Source organism: Akebia trifoliata, chromosome 10 (assembly GCF_017979445.1).
Source record: "Akebia trifoliata isolate Shusen 1 chromosome 10, ASM1797944v1, whole genome shotgun sequence".
Lineage (NCBI taxonomy): Eukaryota > Viridiplantae > Streptophyta > Magnoliopsida > Ranunculales > Lardizabalaceae > Akebia > Akebia trifoliata.
This window is the reverse complement of record NC_141384.1, coordinates 4,816,506-4,842,550: the sequence shown is the minus strand read 5'-3', so window position 1 is coordinate 4,842,550 and position 26,045 is coordinate 4,816,506. Positions and strand designations below refer to the sequence as shown.

The 26,045-nt window shown below is 37.2% G+C and overlaps 1 protein-coding gene across 3 annotated transcripts; it reads right to left on the bottom strand.

The window, feature by feature from the left end:
* Positions 1–1,541: 1,541 nt before the first annotated feature.
* Positions 1,542–26,045, bottom strand: BIO1 (adenosylmethionine-8-amino-7-oxononanoate transaminase). Of its 3 annotated transcripts, none has more exons than XM_086455792.1 (14): positions 25,169–26,043; positions 18,997–19,167; positions 18,591–18,852; positions 18,227–18,298; positions 17,378–17,498; positions 15,353–15,501; positions 7,938–8,032; positions 7,214–7,329; positions 6,984–7,130; positions 6,312–6,445; positions 6,097–6,228; positions 5,281–5,415; positions 2,996–3,108; positions 1,542–2,322 (listed from the first exon to the last, which is right to left on the bottom strand). In XM_086455792.1, the coding sequence occupies exons 1-14, from the start codon at positions 25,906–25,908 to the stop codon at positions 2,118–2,120; spliced, it is 2,592 nt and encodes an 863-aa protein (XP_086311918.1). In that variant the 5' UTR covers positions 25,909–26,043; the 3' UTR covers positions 1,542–2,117. The 3 variants fall into 3 exon arrangements, 2 of the variants coding, with proteins under 2 accessions (XP_086311918.1, XP_086311920.1); XM_086455794.1 differs by having other exon boundaries at positions 18,997–19,175; positions 25,169–25,316; XR_015182084.1 differs by lacking the exon at positions 1,542–2,322 and adding an exon at positions 3,183–3,292 and having other exon boundaries at positions 25,169–26,045.

Below are 26,045 nucleotides of genomic sequence, written 5' to 3'. Positions count from 1 at the left end.
GATATTAAATATGTATTATTAAAATTTGCCTAAAAGAGAAACTTGTCATTTTGTTTGGAACAAAATGACTTTTATAGAAAATTCATCAGGTTGGGTCAAGCAATTAGTAGAGTCTTTGAAAAACTGATTTGAAATTGAAATTAAAGTAGTTAGACCAGCGATTTAAAGAGGGAAAATGTGGGACTAGTTCCCTATCAAGTGAAATTTTGGCGAAGTTTGTTGGCCTTCCTACGGTCCCACCACCTTTGCTTTCTTAAATGGGTCCCACTGTTTGCATTGTCTATAGTAAATCTTGCAAAGTTCAAAAAGTACTTGTTAGGATTTGTGCTTGAATTTAAATTACCATTTGACTAATACCTGAGAAGCCAACAAACGCAAAATTACTGCATAACTCTCAAGTACAAATTGTTGAATTTTTAGATTTTAACCGTTTTTGGGTTCAATTTTCAAATACAAAGTGATTTTAACTAATTTTATATGAACAGAAATAAAAGTACTTTTTTACCTTTTTAATTATTTTGGATATATCAACACATAAGTAATGCGTTTTGACTTGTTCTCTAAAATATTTAATCCCAAATCACTTTGTTAGACAACTCTAAAAGACTCGTCAACTCTCGTAGCCTCTTTATTACGAAGTGACTCTTTATTTGTTAAGTAGTGCATGTGATCCTCAATCATTAGGCCTGGCGGTTACTCACACTCATTACTTAATAAAATATATAAAATATTATTATAATTTTAAATTTTAACATTTCAAATATTATCACAATCTATCATGTTATGGTAAAAAAATGGTAAATCTTTTAAAATCCTTCACAATAAAAAAAATATATATATTATTTTTTTTATTTTACTTGTCCAACAGTAAAAAAAAATTGGTAACATTTTTTTTTAGTTCAATTTTTTTTTAATAAAATCTAATTCATTTTATTGTTCCAATAATTTTTTATTTTATTTTTTTAAAATCTTTTTTCCATCTATAACATTGATCCTCATAGACATGATTATCACTCCTCAAAAAAATGCGTACACATATTATGAAACCAACAAAGATTATCAATTTTCAATACAATTTTTCAATCAATCAACACAATTTCTCAATCAATCATCTCAATTCTCCATTCATTCAGAATTCAATACAAAAAAATCTCGAGGTGGTAATTTTACCATTGAAGAGGACCTTCCCCTCGTGTCGGCATGACTAAACATCAATTTGAATGCAATGTAAGAAAATGAGCAAAAGCACAAAAATTATTTGACACAAGGTCGAGAATAAGTCAAGTGCTCTAAGAGGCCCAGATACCTCAATTTAAAAATAATAAAAAAAAAGTCACAGTTTTTTATTTTATTTTATAGGTAACCTAAACTTGAACCTACAGCCTCTAAGTTTTTGCAATATTTCAAACCAACCGAGCTATGGTTCTAAGCCCAAAGCATCACAGTTTTAAAACTCAAATATTCGGCTTGAATGTCCACCTAGCCAAGACAAGTTGACAACTTGCAAGTCTGACTTTAAACATTTAGTATTTCTTCTCCACAAATATATTGTTAAAGTGACTGACTATCGAGATTTTGATCCAACAAAGGGCATTTTCTAGTTGAGTCACTGATTTGCCAACTTGACTCAACAAGTTGGTTCAATCAAGTTTTGGATCCGATACATCTCAAAATCCAATCGATTGGACTTGACTTAACGATTTTTAAACTAAAACATGTAAAGTCTTTCACCAAAACAAGATGAATTGTCACGACATGAAAGTGAAACAATTTTCTGAGTACAGGCCAATAGTACACGTTTCACTCCATTACAAATATAAATGATCCGTCAACCCCCATAGAGTCGACACATTCTACCATGTTGAGACTGAAATGTGGGGTGGTCACAAGTAGATTCTAAAAAAACGAACATTTGTTAATGCACGTGAGAATGAAATACCATAATATTTGACTGGTCCTCATCTCGATGATCTTTTAATTGCCAAAAACTAGATGGAGAAACAGAATTTCAGTCCAGATGCATTTATATTAAACTCACTACAAGCCTCCAAAAAATACCCGGAGAGAGAATTTTTTATCCGTTGTTGATCCTATAACAAAAATGATTGTAAAAAAATTTATAACTCACAGGATTGCATTTCTTTCACCTTAGCCTGGTTGAACTTGTTGAGGTGTCCATAAAGTTTGTTGAGTAGTTGGTTGCAGACGTGAGGAGATGTGCAAGGGCCACACATTAGATAAATAACGTTGCCTAGAGGCCTCATGTAGACACCATCTTCACGGAGTTTCTGAACAAGAGAACTTGCGTATAGCGATGCATACCTGCATGAAAATCAAATCTTTATATTAGTAACCCATTCCTTATCCCAAAGATTCGGACAAGTACACAAAATACGTAAACGTTTTAGACATGTTAAAAAATCATTTTGTTTCCAATACTGCAAACATTCATTGAGGACCATAGCATCCTCAATATGTAAGATATTTTGCTCATTTTCTTGGGATAGCCATCAGTTCAAACTCCAAATTCTGAAATTTTGTAGCGGATACAGAATCTGTCCAGTTGTCAACAATCACTCCGAACAGAGATGCTTAACCATTCAATCCATGGTAATTCTTCCCGAGTTAACATGTTTCCTAATGAACAACACAAGTTTGGATCATGGTTTGAAGGTTATAATCACCCAAATAGTATCGACTTGGGCTATGTCCCACCAAATTATGGAGCATCAAAGGTTGAATTAATGGTCCAGATGAATATATTGAAGATCCACATGTACAGATAGTATGGGTTCATCAGAAACAAAGGTGTTCATCATTAGTCATACTTTGCTAAGTAAACTTTGATGGAGACGAGTCCCTGTCATGAACTTATTGTCTGGAAATATTCTTGTGCACTTTGGCACTGAGAATGCACAAGATATTAATTAATTAACAGTCCTACAATTAATATTTAAAACAAAACAAAACTGAGTAGAAGCTAATAAGATGGTACCCAACATCACTGCCTTCTGCTTGGAGTTCTATGGCACAAAGAGTTCCCAATGCCACTACTCTTTGTACTGCTGGATGTGATGATATTTGGTGCACAAGCTCCCCATCCCACAACTGCACATAGCAAGACAAAATATATGAATGATAAAACAAGCTTGACCAAATTAATATTCAATGAGATAAAATACCTTACTGTGTGACCAGCATCCTACTGAAAAATCTAAAATCAACAGCTTGAACCATAATCAAGTCTCTTTCTAACCCCATGTACCAGTCCCTACTCTTCCCACTCCAGGGACTGCTAGAAAAGAATCCCGAAGTTATTTATGACACATCCTCAAGACATTATGTGAAGAATTTAGAAATCAATTTCTTGTTATAATGACATTAGCTTGATCTGTTCATATTATAAATTGAAGAATCTACACATCACAATAATAAATAAAAAAATTAGCTAGACTTTCATTAACAGTCCCAACAATCCTAGATGAAGAAGAGTTGTCAAATAACAACTGGTATAAAAATGTTCCAAATCTCTTCATGTTGATCTAGGTATGTTGATTTTGACTCATGCTATCCTCCTAAAAGATATAGCTGTAGATAAGAGTTATGAAAAAATAGGATTCATGTTGCAACCTAAAAGGTGTAGATGATGATGAACTAATACAAAAATGATCATGTATTGCCATAATCCTAAGAACATCTTCATCAATCACAATGTCTTGTCCTAGGTCCCAACTAGTTTTAGTCGGCAACATGAATCTTATTTCGCCAGTCAATCCAAACTCAAGCTACATCTTCAGTTAAGGCATGTGTCTTCACATATTTTCTTACTACAGCAAAACATAATGTTGGGCCTTCCTCTAACCCTTTTGAGTCTTCATCCCGAGACAAATCATTCCTCACTCGTACTGTCATTGTGCTTTGTTTGCATGCCCAAAACCATCTCAATTAACTGATATTCTTTCCAACTCATTCCTCCATCTGTTTTTTTATAAGTAGTCTTTTATCCATATATCTTAACATCCCAATTTCCTCCTATAATAATTCTGTGACATCTTTTTTGATTGCCCAACATTCTACTTCATAAAGCATAGCTGGTATCATAGTTGTCTTATAAAATTTTCCTTTAGTTTGATCCGTACACATCAGCCATTCAACATTTTAGAAGAACAAATCCATTTCAGCCACCAACTAATTCTATGTGTTACATTCTCTTCAATGAAGTGGTCACTTAAAGGTATTTTCTGTCCATCAATCCGAACTAACGTCTCGCCCCTTTGAAGTCCTAACAATAGAAGGATTGCATGTTCAAGTTTACGCCATGATACAATACTCAAAATAAGAAATCCCTTAATAGAAGTCAACATAACACCCTATTCGTGCAAAAGACGTTGTAAAGCCCTATTCATGCAAAAAATGTCATAAAGTATTTGCACGAGACAAGGATGAATAGTGATATTATATGTAACTTAGACATAGGCATGTTTGTTTGGCTGTCAACATATGCAATAAACATGAGACACTCCAATTTGTTTCATATACTCAGATATTCTTGGAATAATTATTTCCTTCAAGTCTATGATGTATGAATAGTGTACAAGTATACAGGTATGCAAGGGAATCATGTAGACAAATATGCAAATACTAGCACAAAGAAAATAGATTTAAAGATTAAGATTTGCCTGAAAAAAGTGCCTGCATGTATTTGACACGAGTGACAGACTCTTTCAATGCATCATATTTAATATCAATACACATTGCTCACTCCCTTCCCCCCCCCCCCCCCCCCCCCCCCAAAAAAAAAAAAAAAAAAAAGAGAGAGAGAAGAAGAAGAAGAATGTGACACTGACAATCCATGCAACCAAATTTTCATATAGGATTGTCCTTGTTACATATATAAATTTAGATAATGTATGGTTTGAGACTCAGAATCGTAACCATGGTCCAAAAAAGACACCCATGTGTGAAGCTCACATAGATGGATATGACCCACATAGTTCAAATTATCTCTCACCTTGGAGATCTTAGACAGCCCAATTGACCATACTCATCTTAATTTATTAGACTTTTTTTACAGACCATGATACATTTTTGTTGACCCTTCAGATAATGGGTCCCACGTGCACTTTTTCCCATGTGCACCACTCATGTGGCTATGGCCTGTGTAAACCTTGTTTACCTTCTAAAAGATTATGACCTTGGATGTCCCTAATAAAATTTATAAGAAGCTGTTAGAAGTTTTAATGACCATTGTAATAACAAAAACAACAATTTGCCACATACTTCTCGGAGCTTCCTTCCTTCAGAAGTGATATTGAGGTTTGTCAGAGGATCCTTAAACCACTGAATGGCTTTGACTGCTGCCGTGCATCCCATAGCATGTGCAGAGTAAGAGTGCCCATGCAAAAGGGCCATGAGCTGAAATCAAAACAAAGATGAAAGTAAGTGTCTTACATATACTTCCATCAAGAGAATAAGTAATTGCTTTGATTGGGCTCAAGCCAACAAAGCAGAACTACGATGACTAATCTTGCTCTCTGGAATTTTTTAGCACAGAAAACTCTTAAAAGAATTTGAACTTATTTCTTTTCCAGGAATATACCAGGAAATTCTGAGGAAAGTTACGAAAAGAAAAATGAAAAAGGAAGATCTTAATTGAACATTCAACTTCCAATATTTCATCCATTTACTATTATATGTCAAAGCTCATTAAAATATTTCTCACAAAAAATTTTGGTAACAAAGAAAATCAATGCCATTATAGATGATCTAATTTCTTTAAAAAAAAGATAATTTTTTAAAAACATTAATAATATTAAAAGATGATCTAGAGGATCAAAGTCCGAGATATTTGCATAGCTATTTGGTAGTTTGGTTCCTAAACCACTCTAGACTAGTTTAAGAAACCTTTCAAGTTTGATTGGTCACGGACAGAAAGATATTGCTTCACTACTCACTGTTGTCAAAGAACACACTAAGAAAAGTGCATTGAGAAACTAGCTTCTGCTAAAATTCGAAAGAAAGAGTTAATCTCAATCATTGTTTATTAGATGTCTCCTTCTACATAAAAATTTTGCCGTATTAAATTAAGATAAATACCTTAGAGTCCCCTTTAAATGCTTTAAAAACAGCATCCGTCGCCAATGTGGCAGCTAAAGGTATAATGCCACCACTCATCAGCTTCCCAAAGCAGGCTATATCTGGTAAACAACCTAGTAGTTCTGCTGCAGACTGAAAAATTAATGTTCCAAGTCAATTAAGGAAAAAAAAAGAATTTGAAAGAAGTGCAGTTACAACCACCATCAGAAACCCACCTCAGTTCCAAGACGCCAGAAACCTGTGAAAACCTCATCAAAGATAACCGGGATTTTTCTACATTGGCACTCTTTAACAAGTACTCGTTGAAAAAGTGGATCAACCATATGCATTCCACCAGAAGCATGTATAACTGCAAAACAGTTAAAAAAAATTATTGGATTCACTACCTTACTACAAGCATTCGAACTATGGGGAAACGAGGATTATGTGGATCAGGGAATCTGAACTCTGTCTAGACCCGCCTCGGTCAAACATATGACGGCACAAAAGGTCCCGGATCCACTATTCAACAGATCAAACTACAAGATCTCCTATCCCAAAAATAAAAAATAGGATACTATTTGTCGCCATGTTTCTACATTTTTTTTTTCTTGTTAGGATCACCAAATTGATTTGACATTTGGAGTAGGAGATCTCACTTATGAAATGAATAAAATAGTGAACTATAGCACATACTCTATTCCATGTTTCTATACAGACCTAGAATGAAACTAAATCAGCTGCACAAATATCACCAGCAGCGTTAAAGCCTCATACCAAAATTTTGGGGTCAGCTAAACGAAACATGTTCCTCCAATCAATTTTGCCTAAATCCATATCTTCTATCTGTACCAAAATTGATGATAACAAACAGAACAATAATAATGATAATAATAAAGTAGTCTTGCCTGGTTCTATAATCAATGCTCCAATGTGGGTAGACCCTCCCGATCCCAAAAATAGCGATAATTGTTGTGATATATGTGTTGAATAACTTTTAGCAAGATCTGAACAGTCTCGACTTCCATAAAACAGCTCATTGCATGAACTGAAGGCTGTAAAAATGTCAAGCACAGGTCACACCAAAGAAGATGAAGAAATTGAACTACTTAAGCCATGGAGGATATGCTTCACGTACTCATATATTCAGATTTTAGTTTTTCATACTGCAAGACTTCAGGTAAGGAAAGATTCCAACAACCATTGTAGATAAAAACTGTTGGAGGATCCAGAAAAAGACCCCTCCCAGTGTGCCTGCAAAAAATCATATACATATCACGCATATTTTTAATAAAAAAATTTGTAATCCCACTACAAGAATTCACTAATTACCATGTACCACTTTTAGGAAACTAAATAAAAAAGGCTCAAAATTACAAGAAGAACGTTAAAAAAAATGAATCCAAAATTAATTTAGAAGCTGGTAATGACATGTAGGACCCATTCTGTGGGCTTCATGGGTTGTTGTGCGCTGTCGTAAGCCTGTGATATAACCTTTGAGTCCCATGAGCCTGCTCTAATCAAATCATCACTCTTACAACATTCATAGAATAAGTAAAAATTATTTTTCAACAATTTTTTTAAGCTTAAAAAGGGGTCAACGACAAGTGATGACTACAAAAATAATCAAATTAACTAACTAGAAAACTAGGTCAATGTGCAAATGAAGTTTTACTTTTAGCAATGTGTGAATCAGTGCAAAATCTAAATAGAGAAGCTTTGAGAAAATATAACTTCTGCAGAACATATGAGATAAATTTTTAACCAATTCGATTGACTGCCATGGTTGAATTAACAATGAAGAACGAGAAAATCTGAGTAACGTATCCTGCACAATTCTTTACAAAACTAAAAATTCTTACCATGGTTGCTGGAGAAAGCCCGTAAATGGCGACGGTGCCTGTGCTTCCATGGCACCCAAAGTATCGCCATGATAAGACCCATTAAGAGCTAAGACCTGGATAAGAGAAAACTGTTTTAGCTCCAACAGAATGTCCAGTCTGTCCATCTACATCTACTATTACACTATTTTGTAGCAACAAACTTTAAACCTGTAGGGACTTCCTAAATATTATGAAGGATTTTTTTAGCACAGATTCTGTGGGTATTACAATATTTGCATATTTCCGAAAGTTCTGCGAGTTGCTTAATTCCCTCATGTCACATCATTTGCAAATCTCTCCTTATCAAGCACAGCATGCTAACCCCGTTAAAATTGATGTAATTAACATCCATATCTCATATCTGACATAGAAAAAGATAATTTTAACCCTATTCCTACATGTGACAAGAAAAGACCACTTAACCCTCCTTTTACGAACCAAAAAAAGAAACTTGATTTTTGATGTCACATGTGGGATGTCAAGCTTAAAATTGTCTTTTCTCCAAAAGAAGTGTATGTGTTAATCATAGAATTCTCAACTTTTTCTATGAACCATCATAAACTGCTAAGAGTTGAGATAAAGTATATTTGCAAAAGCAAAATGTAAGAGGAACTATATAATATAGAAAAACCTAAGGGAATGTACACAAAAACCCAGCATAGAAAAAGATATTTATCCCAGGTTTAATTCGCAACACAATAAACATCAGTAATGCGGAACGCAACCGATGATGAGAATTACTACAATTTTATTTCGCCAGTGGCGAAATCTTCCCAGTCGAGAAAAATTGATGGGGACATCAAATCTTGAAGAGTAGATTTTAGTTTTAATCTAGATTTCTGTTTTAGGACTTTATTTTCATGTTTTTTGAACTTATTTTGATGTTTTATTGGCCCATGATTTTAATATAATATTTAGGAGTAGTTTAGTAACTTTACTATCTTTTGTTTAAGTTTATTAGGGTTTGAAAATTAGGAAAGAGAAAGTTACAAAAATTAGATTTTTTTATTTGATGTTTTAGTTTGACTAGAATTCTTAAATTTATTTTCTTTGTATAGACTGTATTAGGATTCTTTTTTTATTAATGAATGATAATGAAGATTTTTATGAATAAAGAATGTGTTTTTTTCATGGAGTGAAGTGAGTTCTCCGTCATTCTTGGTGTAACACCGAGAAGCCCTTGATGTATCTTCCTATCCCTTTCTCTTTCTTCTTCTAATCTTTTTTTATTTATTTTATTCTTTTATTTTTCTTAATTCTAAATTCTTGAAATCCCTTTCTTGATTCTTGATTCTTGAAACCTACAAACCTCAATCCATAATCATTTATCTTTTCTTTTAATCCTTCCCCACTTTCTTTAACCATTTTTCTCTATTCTAGAATAATTGAAATAAAATTTTCATCTCACCTTTCAGGTTTACCTTATCCTAACTCAAATCTACCCTATATCCAAATACCCTAAACCTTCCCCTAATCCAAATACTCTCAACCTTGTAATTTCAAAATGTTTTAATGGGAAACATTTTGATATTGTCACCCAAATCCTTAACCCAATCCCCAACCGATTTTTCTAAATCCCCTATTTTGCCTAAATCAAATTCCATTTTCTTATCTCCCATCATCGTCCTGCATCAATCAGTCTACTTGTCAAAGAGAACTTCATTTGCTACGTCTATTAAACAAAATAACATGTACAGAGTTCGTATTTGGAGAGAAGAAGATTAGGGAAAAAAGTTAATTAAATTAATTAGCCCTAATTAGGACTATATAAGGATTACATAATAAAGAAGGGAAAAAACCAAACAGGACATAGACTTAATACTGACTTATTTAACACTCCCCCTTAAGTTGGTGCATGGATATCAACAACGCCCAACTTGGACAAGACATCTTCAAAGGAGACTTTACTAACACCGTTAGTAAGAACATCAGCAAGTTGTTGAGATGTAGGAACAAAGGGAGTACAAATCTGTCCAGAAACAATCTTTTCTCTAATGAAATGACGATCAACTTCGATATGTTTCGTTCTGTCGTGCTGAACCGGATTTGCAGCTATATTAATAGCTGACTTATTATTGCAATATAGTAAGAAAGGGATCGGCACAGGAAGACATAAATCAGCTAGTAAAATCTTGAGCCACAACAACTCACATACTCCAAGTGCCATAGCTCTGTATTCTGACTCAGCACTCGACCGAGAAACCACATCCTGCTTCTTACTACGCCAGGTTACTAAGTTACCACCAACTTTAGTACAATACCCAGAAGTAGACCTTCTATCAGTCACTGAACCAACATAATCTGCATCTGTCCATGCCTCAACACGAATATGACCATGATTTTTGAACAAAATGCCTCGACCAGGACATCCCTTAAGGTATCTAAGAATACGATAAACAACAGTAAGATGAAATGTTCGAGGTGAGTGCATAAACTGACTTACAACACTAACAGCATAGGCAATGTCAGGGCGAGTCATAGACAAGTAGATCAATTTTCCCACAAGACGCTGATATTGACCAATATCTGACAAACACTCCCCCTCAGAATCAGCCAACCTGTGATTCTGCTCAATAGGCGTATCAGCAGGACGAGATCCAAGCTGACCAGAATCATGGAGTAGATCAAGGACATATTTACGCTGAGAAAGAAATATACCGGATTGGGACCGCGCAACCTCAATACCCAGAAAATAGCGAAGATGACCAAGGTCCTTAATCTCAAATTGACGACCTAAGTACGCTTTGACCGCGATAAGGCCATCATCATCATCTCCAGTAATGATTATATCATCCACATACACAAACAGAGCAACAATTTTGCCTTGGGAGTGACGCAAGAACAAGGTGTGATCAGCAGAGCTTTGATGAAAGTCAAACTGATGCATAGCCTTAGTGAAGCGCTCAGACCAGGCACGAGGAGACTGCTTCAGGCCATAAAGAGACCGACGAAGACGACAAACATGGGCAGGAGAAATAGAAGTAAGAAACCCAGGAGGTTGGACCATATAAACTTCTTCCTGAAGATCACCATTGAGAAAAGCATTCTTGACATCTAACTGAAAGAGAGGCCACCCTCGAATAGCAGCAACAGAAAAGAGAACGCGAATGGTAGTCATCTTAGCAACCGGAGCAAAATTTTCTTGATAATCAAGCCCATAAGTTTGAGCATAACCCTTGGCCACCAGACGGGCCTTATAACAAGCAATGGAACCATCCGGATTATGCTTAAGTGTGAATACCCAGCGACACCCCACAGCTTTCCTTCCAGGCGGAAGAGGAACAATTTCCCACGTTTGAGTCTTTTCAAGAGCAGTCAACTCATCAATCATAGTTGCTCGCCACTCAGGATGAGCAAGAGCATCTGCAACAGTAGTAGGAAGAGAAATAGCGAAAACAGAAGCAAGAAAACTCCGATAGGAGGGTGATAATGCAAAATCAGATATACAATATGAAATGGGATAAGTACAAGTACGCTTACCCTTACGAGTGGCAATAGGACGATCATCACAAGGAACAGACAGAGGCAGAGCTGGAGCGAGGAGGCGAGTTGGTCGGACATAGAAGGGATGGTAGTATCACGTGGACGTCGAGAGTAAACCTACAAGGGAGGAGAAAACGAACTGACAGGGGGTGGCGAAGGAGGAACAGGCATAGGAAGAGGAAATAAAGAAGGAAAATGATCATCAGGTGAATCTAGAGGAAACCACTCAGATTGAATGCCAACAGACCCGCTATAGTAAGGAGTATACTCAAAAAAAGAAACATCTCGAGAAATGAAACGTCGTCGAGAAGGAGAATGGTAACAACGGTATCCTTTCTGGGTAGAGGAATAACTCAGAAAGATACATTTGACGGCCTTAAGATCAAGTTTAGAACGAGTTCGATCAAGAATTTGAACAAAACAGACACACCCAAAAACACGCGGAGGAAGTGGAAACACGGGACGATCTGGAGAGAGCTTAGAGAAGGGTGTGACAAACTGAAGTACACTGGAGGGAGTCCGATTAATAAGGTAAACAGCAGTAAGAACTGCATCAGCCCAATAGGATTGGGGCACGTTCATGCCAATAGAAATGGCACGGGCTAACTCTACAATATGACGATTTTTTCTTTCTGATCGACCATTCTGCTGAGGGGTCTGAACATTAGACATTTGATGTTCAATGCCAGACTCTAAACAAAGTTTCACGACCTCACTATAGGTGTACTCTGTACCATGATCAGAACGGAAGATCTTGATGGTACGATCAAATTGGGTTTGAACCATAGCAAGAAATTGCTTGAAGATCCCCTAAACCTCACTCTTGTGTTTCATAAGATAAACCCAAGTTGTACGACTGTGGTCATCAATGAACAAGACAAAATAACGAAAACCAAGAGTGGATGTGACGGGGGAAGGACCCCACACATCAAAATGAATTAAGTCAAACATAATAGGTGTAGTAGGATTCATACTAATAGGATAAGAAGAACGCACATGTTTAGCTAATTGACAAGTTTCACAAGTAAAATCAAGCAAATTGGTATTATTAAATAACTTAGGGAACATGTGTTTCAAATAGCCAAAGGAAATATGGCCTAAACGTAAATGCCAACGCATTACATGAGCCTTATTAGACTGACTACTACTACTACTAAGTTGAAGAACAGAATGAGTGCTAGGGGAACCAGGAACGTCCAAGAGATACAATCCATTCACTTCACGTCCAGTGTCAATCGTCCTCTTCGACTCCAGATCCTGAAAGACACAATGAGAGGAATAAAATGTTACACTGCAGTTCAAATTTTTGGTAAAACTACTTACGGATACAAGGTTAGTAGTAAGTTGAGGAACATGTAGTATGTTAGTTAAGGGTAAAGAGGATGTAACAGGTAAAAGACCTTGACCAGCTATGGAAGACAAAGAACCATCAGCCAGGCGAACCTTACGATGACCAGAGCAAACACTATAGGTTTTAAATAGGGAGGACGTACCGGTCATGTTATCTGAGACACCAGAATCAATGATCCATGGTGAAGAAGTGGTGGAAACACTGTGTGCAGATGCAAAGGTACCTGAGTGAGCGAATGTAGAAACCGGCTGAGATGAAGTTTCTATCTGATTAAAGAATTTTCTGAACTTGTCAAGCTCGGCTTGGGATAGAGATACTGAATCCGATGGGGAGGTAGTAGCTGAAGGATGTGATAAATCAGTCGTCTGCTGAGAAACTATATGAGCTGAAGACCGTTGAAACTGTTAACGATGCTGATTAGGACGACCATGAAGTGCATAACAGTGAGCCTTCACATGACCCAACTTTCCACAATGATCACACTTATGTCTCTGACGGGTAGGCAAAGTCCCGCTGGGGGGTTGTGGAAAAGGTAGGCGAGCAAGCATAGCGGAGTGATCTCCCGAAGAAAGGGGTAGGAACAGCTGCGCGACGACTCTCATCAGCCAAGACATAGGAATACACAGTCTGTAGGGACGGAAAAGGATCCATACCCAATAAATGAACTCTCGCATACTCAAACTCATCCCGAAGACCAGCCAGAAATTGAAAAATCTTATTCTTATCCAGGATGGACGCATATAATGTCTCATCAAGAGGGTCCTTCCAGGCAAAGGACGATGAATAGAAGGTCAATTCCTCCCACCGAGCTCGTAGCTGTGATATATAGGTGGTAACTGAAGAATCACCTTGCGAAAGACGAGAAATTTCACGCTCTAAGTTAAAGATCTGAACGTTATTTTGACGTTGCGAGTAGATATTCTTAGCAGAATCCCATATCTGTTTTGCTGTAGACGAGAACATAAAACCAGCTGCAATATGTCGTTGCATAGATGTAACCAACCACGATCGGACCATAGAATCATTAGCAAACCAATGGGAGTAAGACGGGTCGGTCGGTGCAGGTTGTTTGTCTACTCCTGTGAGATAACCAATTTTTCCCTTTCCACCAATGAACATTTCAACCGATCGTGCCCAAAGGAGATAATTAGGACCATCTAATTTCACGGTAGTAATTTGAATATTCGGAAAATCGGTTGAGTGAGAAGGAACGCCACTCGATACATTACTAGTGATCGAGGAAGATGATGTCTCAGATGCCATTAAGGGGTCCGTGTACTTTGGTTTGAAGGGAGTTCAAGTAAACACAACCTAATCAAACAATGATGTGGGTGACCCGAGTAGTCATTACTGCGAGCGAGGAATCAAGAATCAATACTGAAAAACTGATCAACAACGATGTGGGTAACCCGAGTAGTAATTACTGCGAGCGAGGAATCAAGAATCAATACTGCTGGTAGAACAGCCTAAAAAAAACAGCACCCTGCTGTTAGAACAGCTCCAAAAATAGCACCCTGCTGTAATCTCCGTAGGTGTTGACTGCCACCACTCTCATAAAACTACTAACAACAGTCAAAGATCAACAAACAACCATCTACCAGTGATCGCAGGGTTCAGAACAGCAGTCTGCTGTGTTGCACAAGCCAGATAAGCCTCTTACGATGTAAAACAAAAGCAACGAAGGTCACCTGCTGTGATTACAGGTCTCAGACAGTCGGCCACGATGATCGTACAACCCATACAGTCACCTACGATGGTCGCACGATACCAGAAAAGCTACCTTGAGTATCGCAATGCCCAAAGACAGTCGCCTGGGGTGTCGTAGGGCCTAGATACAGCCACTGTTGTGAGAACAGCCTGATCGCAGGCTTCGATTAGTTCTTAGTTCCCTATCGCATGATGCGATTAGGGCTTGTAGTGACAGAGAACCCCCGTAGGGGTGATATGGATTGAAAAACGAGAGGGTTGAGTGATGATTTTAAGGAAGAATGAATCGATGAAGTTTGTGGCAATGGGTTTCGATGGAGGTAGAGAGCTTGGCTCTGATACCAAGTTCGTATTTGGAGAGAAGAAGATTAGGGAAAAAAGTTAATTAAATTAATTAGCCCTAATCAGGACTATATAAGGATTACATAATAAAGAAGGGAAAAGACCAAACAGGACATAGTTAATACTGACTTATTTAACATACAGCGAACTTCCAAACCGTACCTAATAATTTGGATGCAGAAAATATTCGACATGAGAAGGGTTTGAGTATATAATGTGAGATTTTCATTGAAATTTGTCAAAAATTCAGAAAAATAAATAGAATAAAAACAAAAAAAACAAAGTATTTTTATTGACTTTTAAAGCATAGAATATAACTTATCTCAATAATCATGAATATTTCCATGTATATATGCGATGATTTTTCTGGTAGATGCAAAAGAAATTCTGAAATCCTAAAATTAGCAGACTTCTTTCAGTTAAAAAGTAACTAGTTTTACCATTATCTTTCCCAGAGAACATACATTCACCCAAAGAAAATTTAAAAACAACTCAAGTTAATGAGGCCCACCTTTAAATCAATTAATCTTTCAACCATATTTCCCTTACATATATCTGGAAGGATTCCGTGATCAAATGAAAATTTCCGGAATGCCATTTTAAGAGCTATTTCAATTGCTGTTGAACCGTTGTCAGAAAAGAAAGTTCGAGAAGCCCAGCCTGTACAGGAAGCAATACTAACCCTGTTAATTTACAATTAGTAAGAAAAGGGAATAGCACATCAAATAAAAGAAATGCCAAATGGTACCACTCCACTTCATAACAAGTAGATTTCGTTATGTGGATACAACGCCAGAAGTTGACTTGATACAGAGAGGCTTTATAAACTTTGAACACAATTTATTAACTAAATATGCAAAAAGTGATCAATTTTCATTTTATTCCGGTTTTGGTAAAAGTGACATCCTTTTTTGGTAGTTAATATGGGTAATCTGGAAAAAACACTGTTCAAATGACTTGCTGATGTGAACCCAAAACAGGAAAGTGTTATGAGACCACACACAACAACCACATTTTCTGCCAAGCAACTTTTTATAGTTTGTTATTGGCCTTTAGACTCTTAATATCTGGATATTTTCCATATTTCTGGTTTTATTGTCAACTTATATAGTATTTTCACCTCTTAAAAGATTACAAGGTAAGTGGTGCACTCTTCCTAGGCAGAAGTTTATTCAGAAGAACATTTTCCATTTCAATTATCTGGTGTGTTTGGCTTGGATGCAATGCAAGAACCTTTAATGATGCCTAAAAGGAGTCGAAAGCTGTTATTTTCTAGACTATTTGAAGTAAACGAATGAGCATTGATTTTCTCCTGTTTCAAAGTAACATGCTATATTTTATCTAACAGCTGATTGGAATGATGTTGCTGGAATAACAAGACTTAATATGGAGCCCATGATCCACATATCCCTTTAACAGCTTCCTATAGTTAAATTTTGACGGAAAAACCAAGAAATATCAAGCCCCGGCGGCAGAAGGAGAAAGACAAGCAATGATGACTCCTAATCACTGATTGGAATAGTGATAGTACCCTCACTTATGTAAGGTCAATGGGATCTTCTCAAGCTATGGAAGCATATGGAATCCTTCTTCCATCAAAGCATCCTTCTAACACATTTGGTCTAGAAGAGATTCATCAGTTGCATCTGGATGTGAAAGGATTTCTATCAGACATGGAGAGTTCTTCCAAAATACAGGATTTTTTAATACTGATTGTTTGTTACTTGCATGGATCAACGCACCCAAAATTTCGGTTGGGAGACGACTTTCCTTTCCGGAAGGAACGACTCTATCGCCGGCAGCCCAATGTACTAGCTCGCGGACCAAGGGTTAACAAAATTCCAATTGACCTTGGGAGGGATCTTGAACAGGATCCCAGGTGAGGAAACCCCACGTCCGAACACTTCCTGTCTAATCAGACCTTTAGTAGAGCTCAATTACATCGATCCTGTCATTCGGTTTCTCTTGAATTCCAGAGTTCCTTCAGTGTGTGGTGCTTCCTTGGTTAGGTAAAACCTCCACAATAGCAGCGAGTCTTCTCCTCTTTAGGATGCCTAAAATGGCACTTGATTTTGCAGTGGAAACCCTAAGGCATTGATCATGATGATTGTTGCTCATGTTGACCATTTTCAATACTAAATAGATAATATTTTTGTTTTGTGTGTGTGTGTGTGTGTGTGTGTGTGTGTGTGTGTAATTTTGGAGTTGTGAGTGCTACCATTAATTGTTAAGAATAGGATCACTACCCTATGTTGGAATTCCCCCTAGATGGGCTCTTTATGTATTTGCTATCATTTCTTTCATAGTTTCATTCTTTTGGGCGAGAAAGAAAATGAGATATTTTCTACACAAGCAACGAAGGCTGCATTCCAAACATTTCGTCAATCTAGGGGAGATTTACTTTCATATGGAACTAATATTTGAAGTTTGTGAGTGGACGTAAAATACAGAAAGAGCCCCTTTATTACAACAATGAAAGTCAATGCAGCTAAAAAAGTTCAAGTTGAGATTATAGAGAGAGAGTAAAATAACTAACCTCTCCCCACTCCGTCAAGCAAAAGCTCTGCACATCGTAATGCCGGCTCATAAACATTCTCAGGAAACATTACATGCCCAAATCTTGCAGCAGCATAACCCATATCTCTTGCAAGCTCAATCTGAAACCACCAAATTAGAGAAGCATCGTAAAGAAAAAATGAAAATTCAGAGCATTTCTACTGAATGAATATGCAGCAGTTAAAGAAAATGGTCTTTCTTTAATGATGGTAGCATGGGCGAAATGGAAGAAAAGCGGAGAGTGACAATCATTGCAGCTAAAGCATAAGAAAAATCTCGTCTCAGAAACAAGCTGAAAAATGAAGTAGATTGATCCACCAACATATCTTCTTGTGAATGCAAAACAAACATTAGAGACTCGTCAAAAGTATATTAAAAAAAACATCGGAAACTTTTATTCATTTAGTCCTTTCTTTTATATATGAAAGTTCAAGTCCAACCAAAGCTTGTGATGAGGACACAAAAACATAAACCCTTGCAACTGCATCCAATCAAGCAGCCCTCACAGCACTATTCGTACCATAAGGCACATTTATTTCCCGCACTGATTTTTTAGGGTCTGACAAGAGACTGAAAATATAGAAAAAATAAATAAATAAAGATATCCACACGGCGAGCATAAATCATAGCAAGGGTATAAGGAACCAATTAACTTATACTAGCACTTTGCAATAAAGTCCAGGTTTTGGACGATTAAAAAAAAAGGAAAAAAGATAAGAGTGCTTAAAACAAAGTATATCGTAAAGAAAGAATTATACCAAGCCCACTATCAATGAAAAATATAAGAATTGTAAATAGTAATTCATAAGGAGATTTCATATGGTGTGACCTGTAAAGAAGCATCGGGTCCTTGAGTCCACCAACTAGCACATGCATCAAATTGTTGCGTGATAAGATCACCCTACAAAGAAAGATAAACAAAATAAAACTTGGGATTGGACAGTGTAAATGGTATAACAAAAAAGGCCTGGCCAAATTCTAAATATACCTATTTTCAGTCATGAAAAATAGTGAACTATTGGGAGTGAGGTTCACTAGAAACCAATATTACAATGAAATGCATAATAACTAAGTCAGGTGCTATTAGACACAAGCCTTTGATAATGTGCATTCCCAATTCATCAAGTAATCCAAAAGGAAAACAAGATCTGTTTGACAACTCAAGAAAAACCAAATTGTGCTTCAATATGAACCTTATGGACTGCAAAGTTCTCGCCACAGCGTGAATCTATTACTGTAACAGTTTCTTCAGTAACAAGTTTGTGCTGAGTAAATGGCCACCAAAAAATATCTCCAGCCTTCTTTGGCATGTATTGTAATCTCTGCACCCTTTCTGAATAAGCAGATAGCATTATCTCCTTAAGGGAATGAAATACATTGTGCGATTCATCAAACCATTCCACAAGGTCGTTTGATTGATCTTGTGGAACAGGTGGCAGCACAAGCACTGGCACCCTGCAAGGAAACAAAAAAAAAATTTGTAACATTTCCATTTCAAAAGATGCAAAAAGAAAATTCCATGGGCATGTGTAAAAAGCCTAATATCATGTTCCATCAAGAGAGAGAGCAACATTAAAAACAAATAATTAGTAATTTTACCTGTTCCGCAGATAAGACATCAAGGGCACCTCATTCATGAGACCACTATCTTCAAAAATAATAGCAGCAACATCATAACCTCTAAGTTTCAAGCTCTCATATGCTGAAATGGTTCCTGAAATACCACCTAATCGTCCATCCCCAACAAGAATAGCAGGTAACCTGAAAGGCCTGGTATGCTGACAAATGTAAGGCAAAACCAAAATTATATAAACTATTATTAAGAATAATAAAACTCTAACTAGATATACCATCTCAGTCAAAAATATTTAATTTGAGCTTTTTATTTCTTTATCAATACATAAATATCATTTAACTGAGTAACCAAAAAATGGGCTGATTAAGATTACTAAGTAATTAACTAGGCATTCACGACAAAGAAAGGTTCTCCATATACTTTCTGTATTTCTTTTAGAGTGACAAACCTAATTGAAGACTGTTCAACCATATCAATCCACCACTCCTCTCACTCAAGTCTCTGATTTTAAGATGTCCGTCCTTTAAAACTCCTAATATCACTGAAAAGTGTTATTTCCAACAAGTGTTGCATTATTCAGGGATGAAAATTTGGAAAATTGGAATTATGTTATGGATGTAGTAAAGTATTAATTGACTTAGCAGCGTATGAAATTTTGATTTGGACATCAAACTTTGGAATGTAAAGATGTGAATTTCTGTAATGTTTTTCTTTTTCTTTCTTCGAGAATTTTCCCTGATTTTCTCTTTTATTGGAAGTTCTATTTGATATCATATGTAATTATTTGTCTATTTTAAAAATGCATGCTCATGAGACTACCCACAAAACTATATTTTGTGATCAGATCGGTACCCATCCAAGCCCAGTTTGACTCTGCCAATAAAATACAACTCAGATGAGTCAAACCTCCCCCCTAATAGCACACCTGCAGAATCAACTACAGAATCCTATCCTAAGATCATTGATTCTCCAAATCTCAGCCTTAACAGAAAGTCTTCAGCTGATGTCAATCCTAAAGGATAAGAATCTGCTCCCCCTTTATTTCAGGAATACCAATATTTAAGGAGTTAACAAGTCAATGTAAATCTGTAACAGATTTGCAACAAATCTGTTGTATATCTCTATATATTTTGTTGTAACGCTTATCACTTTGTGAGTTGCAATACAGTCCTTTTATGGTATCAAAGCAACAAACGTTTGATAAGTTTTTTGATCCATCTTCATTAACAGAACTCTGCACATGGATGCCTCTTCTTCCATCACTACATCTCCTCCCACCAAGAATCATTCATTTCTTTCCCAAATGCCGAACATCTCTCATCTTATTAGCATAAAACTTGATCAGATCTTTTGTGGAAATCACAATTTTTGCTGATTTTGAAGAGCAATGATCTTATCGGTTTTATTGATGGCACAACATAGTGTCGTCCTAAGTTTACCTCGACAACTGCAGATAGCGGATTGCAACCTCATCAAGTCAATGATGCTTATCTTGCTTGGCAAAAGCAAGATCAATTTCTTCTAAGTTGGATCAATGCCACGCTGACAAAAGGTATTCTAGCCCAAGTTGTCGGGCTATGTGACTCACGATCTGTGTGGGTCGCTCTTGAGACGATGTTTTTATCTCAATCGCAAGCACAAGTGATGCAGTTTCGCCGACAATTGCAGACTTTAAAAAAGGTAATACCTCTGCAGTGGATTACCTACACAAGTTCAAGATTACTGCTGATAAACTAGCTGTTGTAGGCAAACCAGTTGATGACTTTGATCTTGTCACATGTGTTTTGGAAGGACTTGGACCTGAATATGGTCCATTTGTCACCTCTGTTTCTCATCAAAAACCACCCATTACTATGAGAGAACTTTATGGTTCCTTGATTAGTGAAGAAATTCGTATCACAAGCTCTTTTTCAACGAATGCAACTGAAGCTACTGCCTTTGTGGCTAACCGCTCTCCCTTACATTCCCAATGTGGAAACCACTCTGGTCGAGGGGCCTCTCACTCATTTAGTAGAGGTCGTGGTCGTGGAAAAGGTCGCAATGCTAATGGCAGTCAACATGTTGGACAACCACATACCAATCCGACTTCTACTCATCTTATTTGCTAGATTTGTAACAAAGTCGGGCACTCTGCCCTTGACTGTTACCATCACCTTGATCACTCATATCAAGGACGTGGAATTCCAAATCAACGTAACGCTCTTCATGCAGCTTTCCACTCACCACCTGATAATGCTTGGTACTCAGATACTGGAGCTAATCAACATATTACACATGATCTATCTAATCTTGTCTCTCCAATCTTATTACACTGGACCTGACCGCGTGTCTGGAGGTAATGGTGCTGCTTTTCCCATTTCTCATCTTGGTTCTTCTACCATTTCCACTTCGAATTCTACTTATGAGTTACGTAATGTCTTGCATGTTCCTCAAATTACAAAAAATCTCTTATCAGTTCATCAATTAACTACCGACAATGATTGTTACTTTGAATTTTATCCTTCATTTTTTTGTGTTAAGGAAATCAACACGGGGAGGATCATGTTTCAAGGCCGGAGTAAAAATGGACTCTATGTTCTTCCAATAAACCGAAAACTCTCAAATAAATCTGATCTTTTCAAACTTTTGTTGGCAAACGTGTGACTCCTCATCAGTGGCATTTTCGATTGGGACATCCGGCTAAGCGTACGCTTCAATGTTTTATTGCAAAGAAAGCTCTTCCTTTTAAAGGTTCTTAACGTCAAGAGTTCATATGTCATGCGTGTCAGCATGGTAAAAGCTCCAAATTACCTTTTTGTCTTTCATCATCTGTTTCTAATTCCCCTTTAGAACTTTTGCATTGTTATTTATGGGGACCATCTCCCATTGTTTCTAATAATGGTTTCGGTATTATTTTTCAATTGTTGATGACTATAGCAAATTTTGTTGGCTTTTTCCTCTTCAGTTGAAATCTCAAGTTCTTGCTACCTTTATTAACTTTAAAATTCATGCTGAAAACCTCTTGAATGCCAAGATTAAATCTCTCTAAACTGATGGAGGGGTGAATTCACAAGCAATCCCTTTCGTAATTTTTTATCCCTCAATGGCATCCACCATCGCATGACATGTCCCCACACTGCAGAACAAAATGGGGTAGTAGAACATAAGCATCGGCATATTGTTGAAATGGGACTTGCTCTTCTTGCTCATTCTCACATACCTCCCTCTTATTGGACTAAGGCCTTTCTTACTTCAGTATTTTTTATTAATAGGCTTCCAATGCATATCCTTAATCACATCTTCCCTTGGGAAAAGTTATTTCATTAAGTCCCTGATTATTCCATTCTCAAGACTTTTGATTGTGTATGTTATCCATACTTGAGGCCTTATCGAAATCATAAACTTGACTTTCGCTCTTCCAAGTGTGTCTTTATTGGTTATAGTTTGCAACATAAAGGTTATAATTGCCTCCATATTCCAAGTGGTCGGGTGTATATTTCACGTCATGTAATTTTTAATGAAAATCAATTTCCATTTGCCACTCTCTCCACTACCCAATCATCCATCCCTGCTTCATCGGTTGGTGTAGTTCTAAGCCCATTATAATCTTCTTCCCATACGACTTTACCATCCTTACAACCTGATGTCTTGGTTCAATCCAATGAGACCCACCCACCTTCACCAAACCCACCTGCAGCCACCATTCAGTCCCTACCTATAGACATGGTTCAGTCCAATCTAAACCACCGACTTTCATCAATCCCACCATCTACCAACATCCCTCCCACTGTCGTGCCTTCCCAACCTCAACCTATACCTACCTCTACGCATCACATGATTACTCGATTTCGTGGTACCCGCACACCCAAGACCTATGTTGCTACCGTTATCCTCTTGCCCTCATTGCCTCTTCTCTACCTGTTGAACCTTCTAATTATACCCAAGCATCAAAGGTGGTTGAGTGGCGAGCTGCCATGGCTCAAGAGATGGATGCGCTTATCAAAATGGGCACTTGGTCTTTAGTTCCACCCACGTCTAAACAAAATGTTGTTGGATGTCATTGGGTTTACAAGATCAAGCAAAAATCGGATGGTACTGTTGACCGCTACAAGGCAAGATTGGTTGCACAAGGTTATCACCAACAACCTGGTATTGATTACACCGAAACCTTTAGTCCTGTAGTTAAGCCTACTACAATACGGTTGACTTTATCTCTAACCGTTCACTTCAATTGGCCTCTCAAGCAACTTGATGTTTCAAATGCATTTTTGCATGGTGAATTAAATGAGGAAGTTTATATGACTCAGCCACAGCCTTTTGTTGATTCTCAATGTCCTAACTATGTTTGTCAACTTCATAAGGCCATATATGGCCTCAAACAAGCACCGCATGCTTGGTTTATGCACCTCACTCGATCTCTTGAAGAACTTCATTTTGTGGGCTCTTCTGCTAATACTTCTCTGTTCATACGCAAATTTGATGGCAGAATTACTATTCTTTTGATATATTTTTTTTTGATAAGTAACTATTCTTTTGATGTATGTAGATGATATGATCATTACCGGCAATTGTACAAAGACAATTTCCCATCTTATTTCTCAAATGAAGACTACTTTTGCTATGAAAGATCTTGGTGATCTCACTTACTTCTTGGGTATAGAAGTTTCTAGATCATCTGACTCTTTGTTTCTCTGCCAACACAAATATGTTGTTGATATTCTTCATCGCTCTTGTATGGATGGTGCTAAACCCATTAAATCTCCAATGCCTACTGGTCAAAAATTGTCCAAATATGATGGTATTCCATTATCAGATGGTTCCAAATTTTGAAGTATTGTCGGGAGTCTTCAATATCTTACTTTAACACAACCAGATCTTGCCTTCTTTGTCAACCAAGTTTGCCAATTCCAACATTCTCCTACGAGTATTCATTGGCTAGTTGTGAAACGAATTCTTCGTTATCTCAAAGGGACTCTTGACTATGCTATTACTTTTACGCGAGGGACTTCTCTACTATATCTTCAAGCCTTTTGTGATGCAGATTGGGCAGGTAACCCAAATGATCGACGCTCTACAACCAGTTATTGTTTATTCTTCGATTCTAATCTCATCTCATGGAGAGCCAAAAAGCAACCTAGTGTTTCACGCTCCTCCACTGAGTCTGAATACAGAGCTCTTGCGCGCACCGCTGCTAAATTATCTTGGGTTCAATCTCTTCTTAAGGATGTACATGTTTATTTATCTGCCCCTCCTCTTGTTTGGTGTGATAATGTCGGGACTATCTCTCTCACTACAAATCCGGTATTTCATGCAAGAACTAAACGCATAGAAGTCAATTATCACTTTGTTCGGGAAAGAGTTCTCAAACATCTATTGACAACTTGGCTGATGTGTTCACTAAAGGCCTATCAACACCTAGATTTCATCTTCTTCGGAACAAGTTGACTATTGGTCTTCCCCCTGTCAACTTGAGGGGGCATAATAGCACACCTGCAGAATCAAATACAGAATCCTATCCTAGGATCATTGATTCTCCAAATCTCAGCCTTAACAGAAAGTCTTCAGCTGATGTCAATCCTAAAGGATAAGAATCTGCTCCTCCTTTATTTCAGGAATACCAATATTTTAGGAGTTAACAAGTCAATGTAAATCTGTAACAAATTTGAAACAAATCTGTTTTATATCTCTATATATTTTGTTGTAACGCTTATCACTTTGTGAGTTGCAATACAGTCCTTTTACCCCCCCCCCCCCCAAATCCCCCAATAAATAATTTTTAAAAAAAAAATCGTTCAAAATGATCTCAACATCAATTGAAACATGATATATATTTCAAAAATAGTTGCTATAATATGGATTAATAGATGCTACAATCACAATTCCCAAATATCACTTTATATTAATCACAAACATTTAAAATCCCAAAAAAACAGTTAAAAATACCAAACACAAACATTGAAAACAATTCAAACCGGCTGAATGGAGCGAGTTTTTCATCAAATAGAATGACTCGACTTGGTTTTTGGATGAGTCGATGAGATGACCAAATTCACATTGGAAAACTCACTCAATGGCCTCCAACTCTGCTCCGACTCATCCAACTAGACCTAGACTCGTGGAGTTTTAAAACCATCTCAGAAACTTTTGTTCATCGTTGCCTTTTAATTCTAATTCTAACTTAAAAATAAATAAATAAATAAATGAATAAGGATTCACCTGTACAAATCGCATTGAAGAGTACCTGATGGCCCTGGACTCGCAACCCCCCCAGCAGTCTCAATTATAGCCCAAACTCGTTTCTGATCATTAATTCCATCTGTCAAACAAGAATCTAAACACTTCTGCAGTGATTCCAGCAATACCAAATCATTGACACACGCACCTTCCCTCTCCGCCGCCAGATGCGGAGAGATCGCCTCTTTCCATCCAAATATCGTCTTACAAACCAACTCAGACTCTAATTCTCTCAAACCCTCACCTTGAATTCTTCTTTCTTCGTACCAGCATAGATCCCTTAACTCACTATCACTTCTCTCCAACAACTGATTCTCAATTTCGGCACCAAGAACCTTTTTTGAAGCTGGAATCGAAGCTTTAAGAGCATGATTTGAAGCAAGCAAGCTAACCCCAGGTTCACGACGTACAAAGATCTCCGAAATCTTACGATAAACGAATCGAGAATCCGAATCTGCAGGGAAACCTGTCTGAACAGGCTTGATGTAGATGAATTTGGAGGCGATTGAAGAATTAGAAGAATGAGAGAGAATCGAATTAGCAAGACCTGTTGAAACTAGGGTTTTTCCGACGCTAGTGTTGGAACCCCAAACCATGTAGATGGGATGAGACAGATTCACCTCTAATGGTGTAGATGGAGTTGAAATGTACCTGCAGAGATGAAGAGACAAGCAGTAATGGCGATTGTGCGAGCGCTTGAAGAGTTGAGATATTGGCGACATTGTTGTTGATAATAAGATGTTGAGCTTCAGAGGTTTTGGTGATACTGAAAACCCTAGTTTTACGAATTTCAAATTCGTAGCTAAGGTTTGGCGGGTATGGTTGGTTTGCGTTTAATTTTGTAACAGGACGAGTAGGT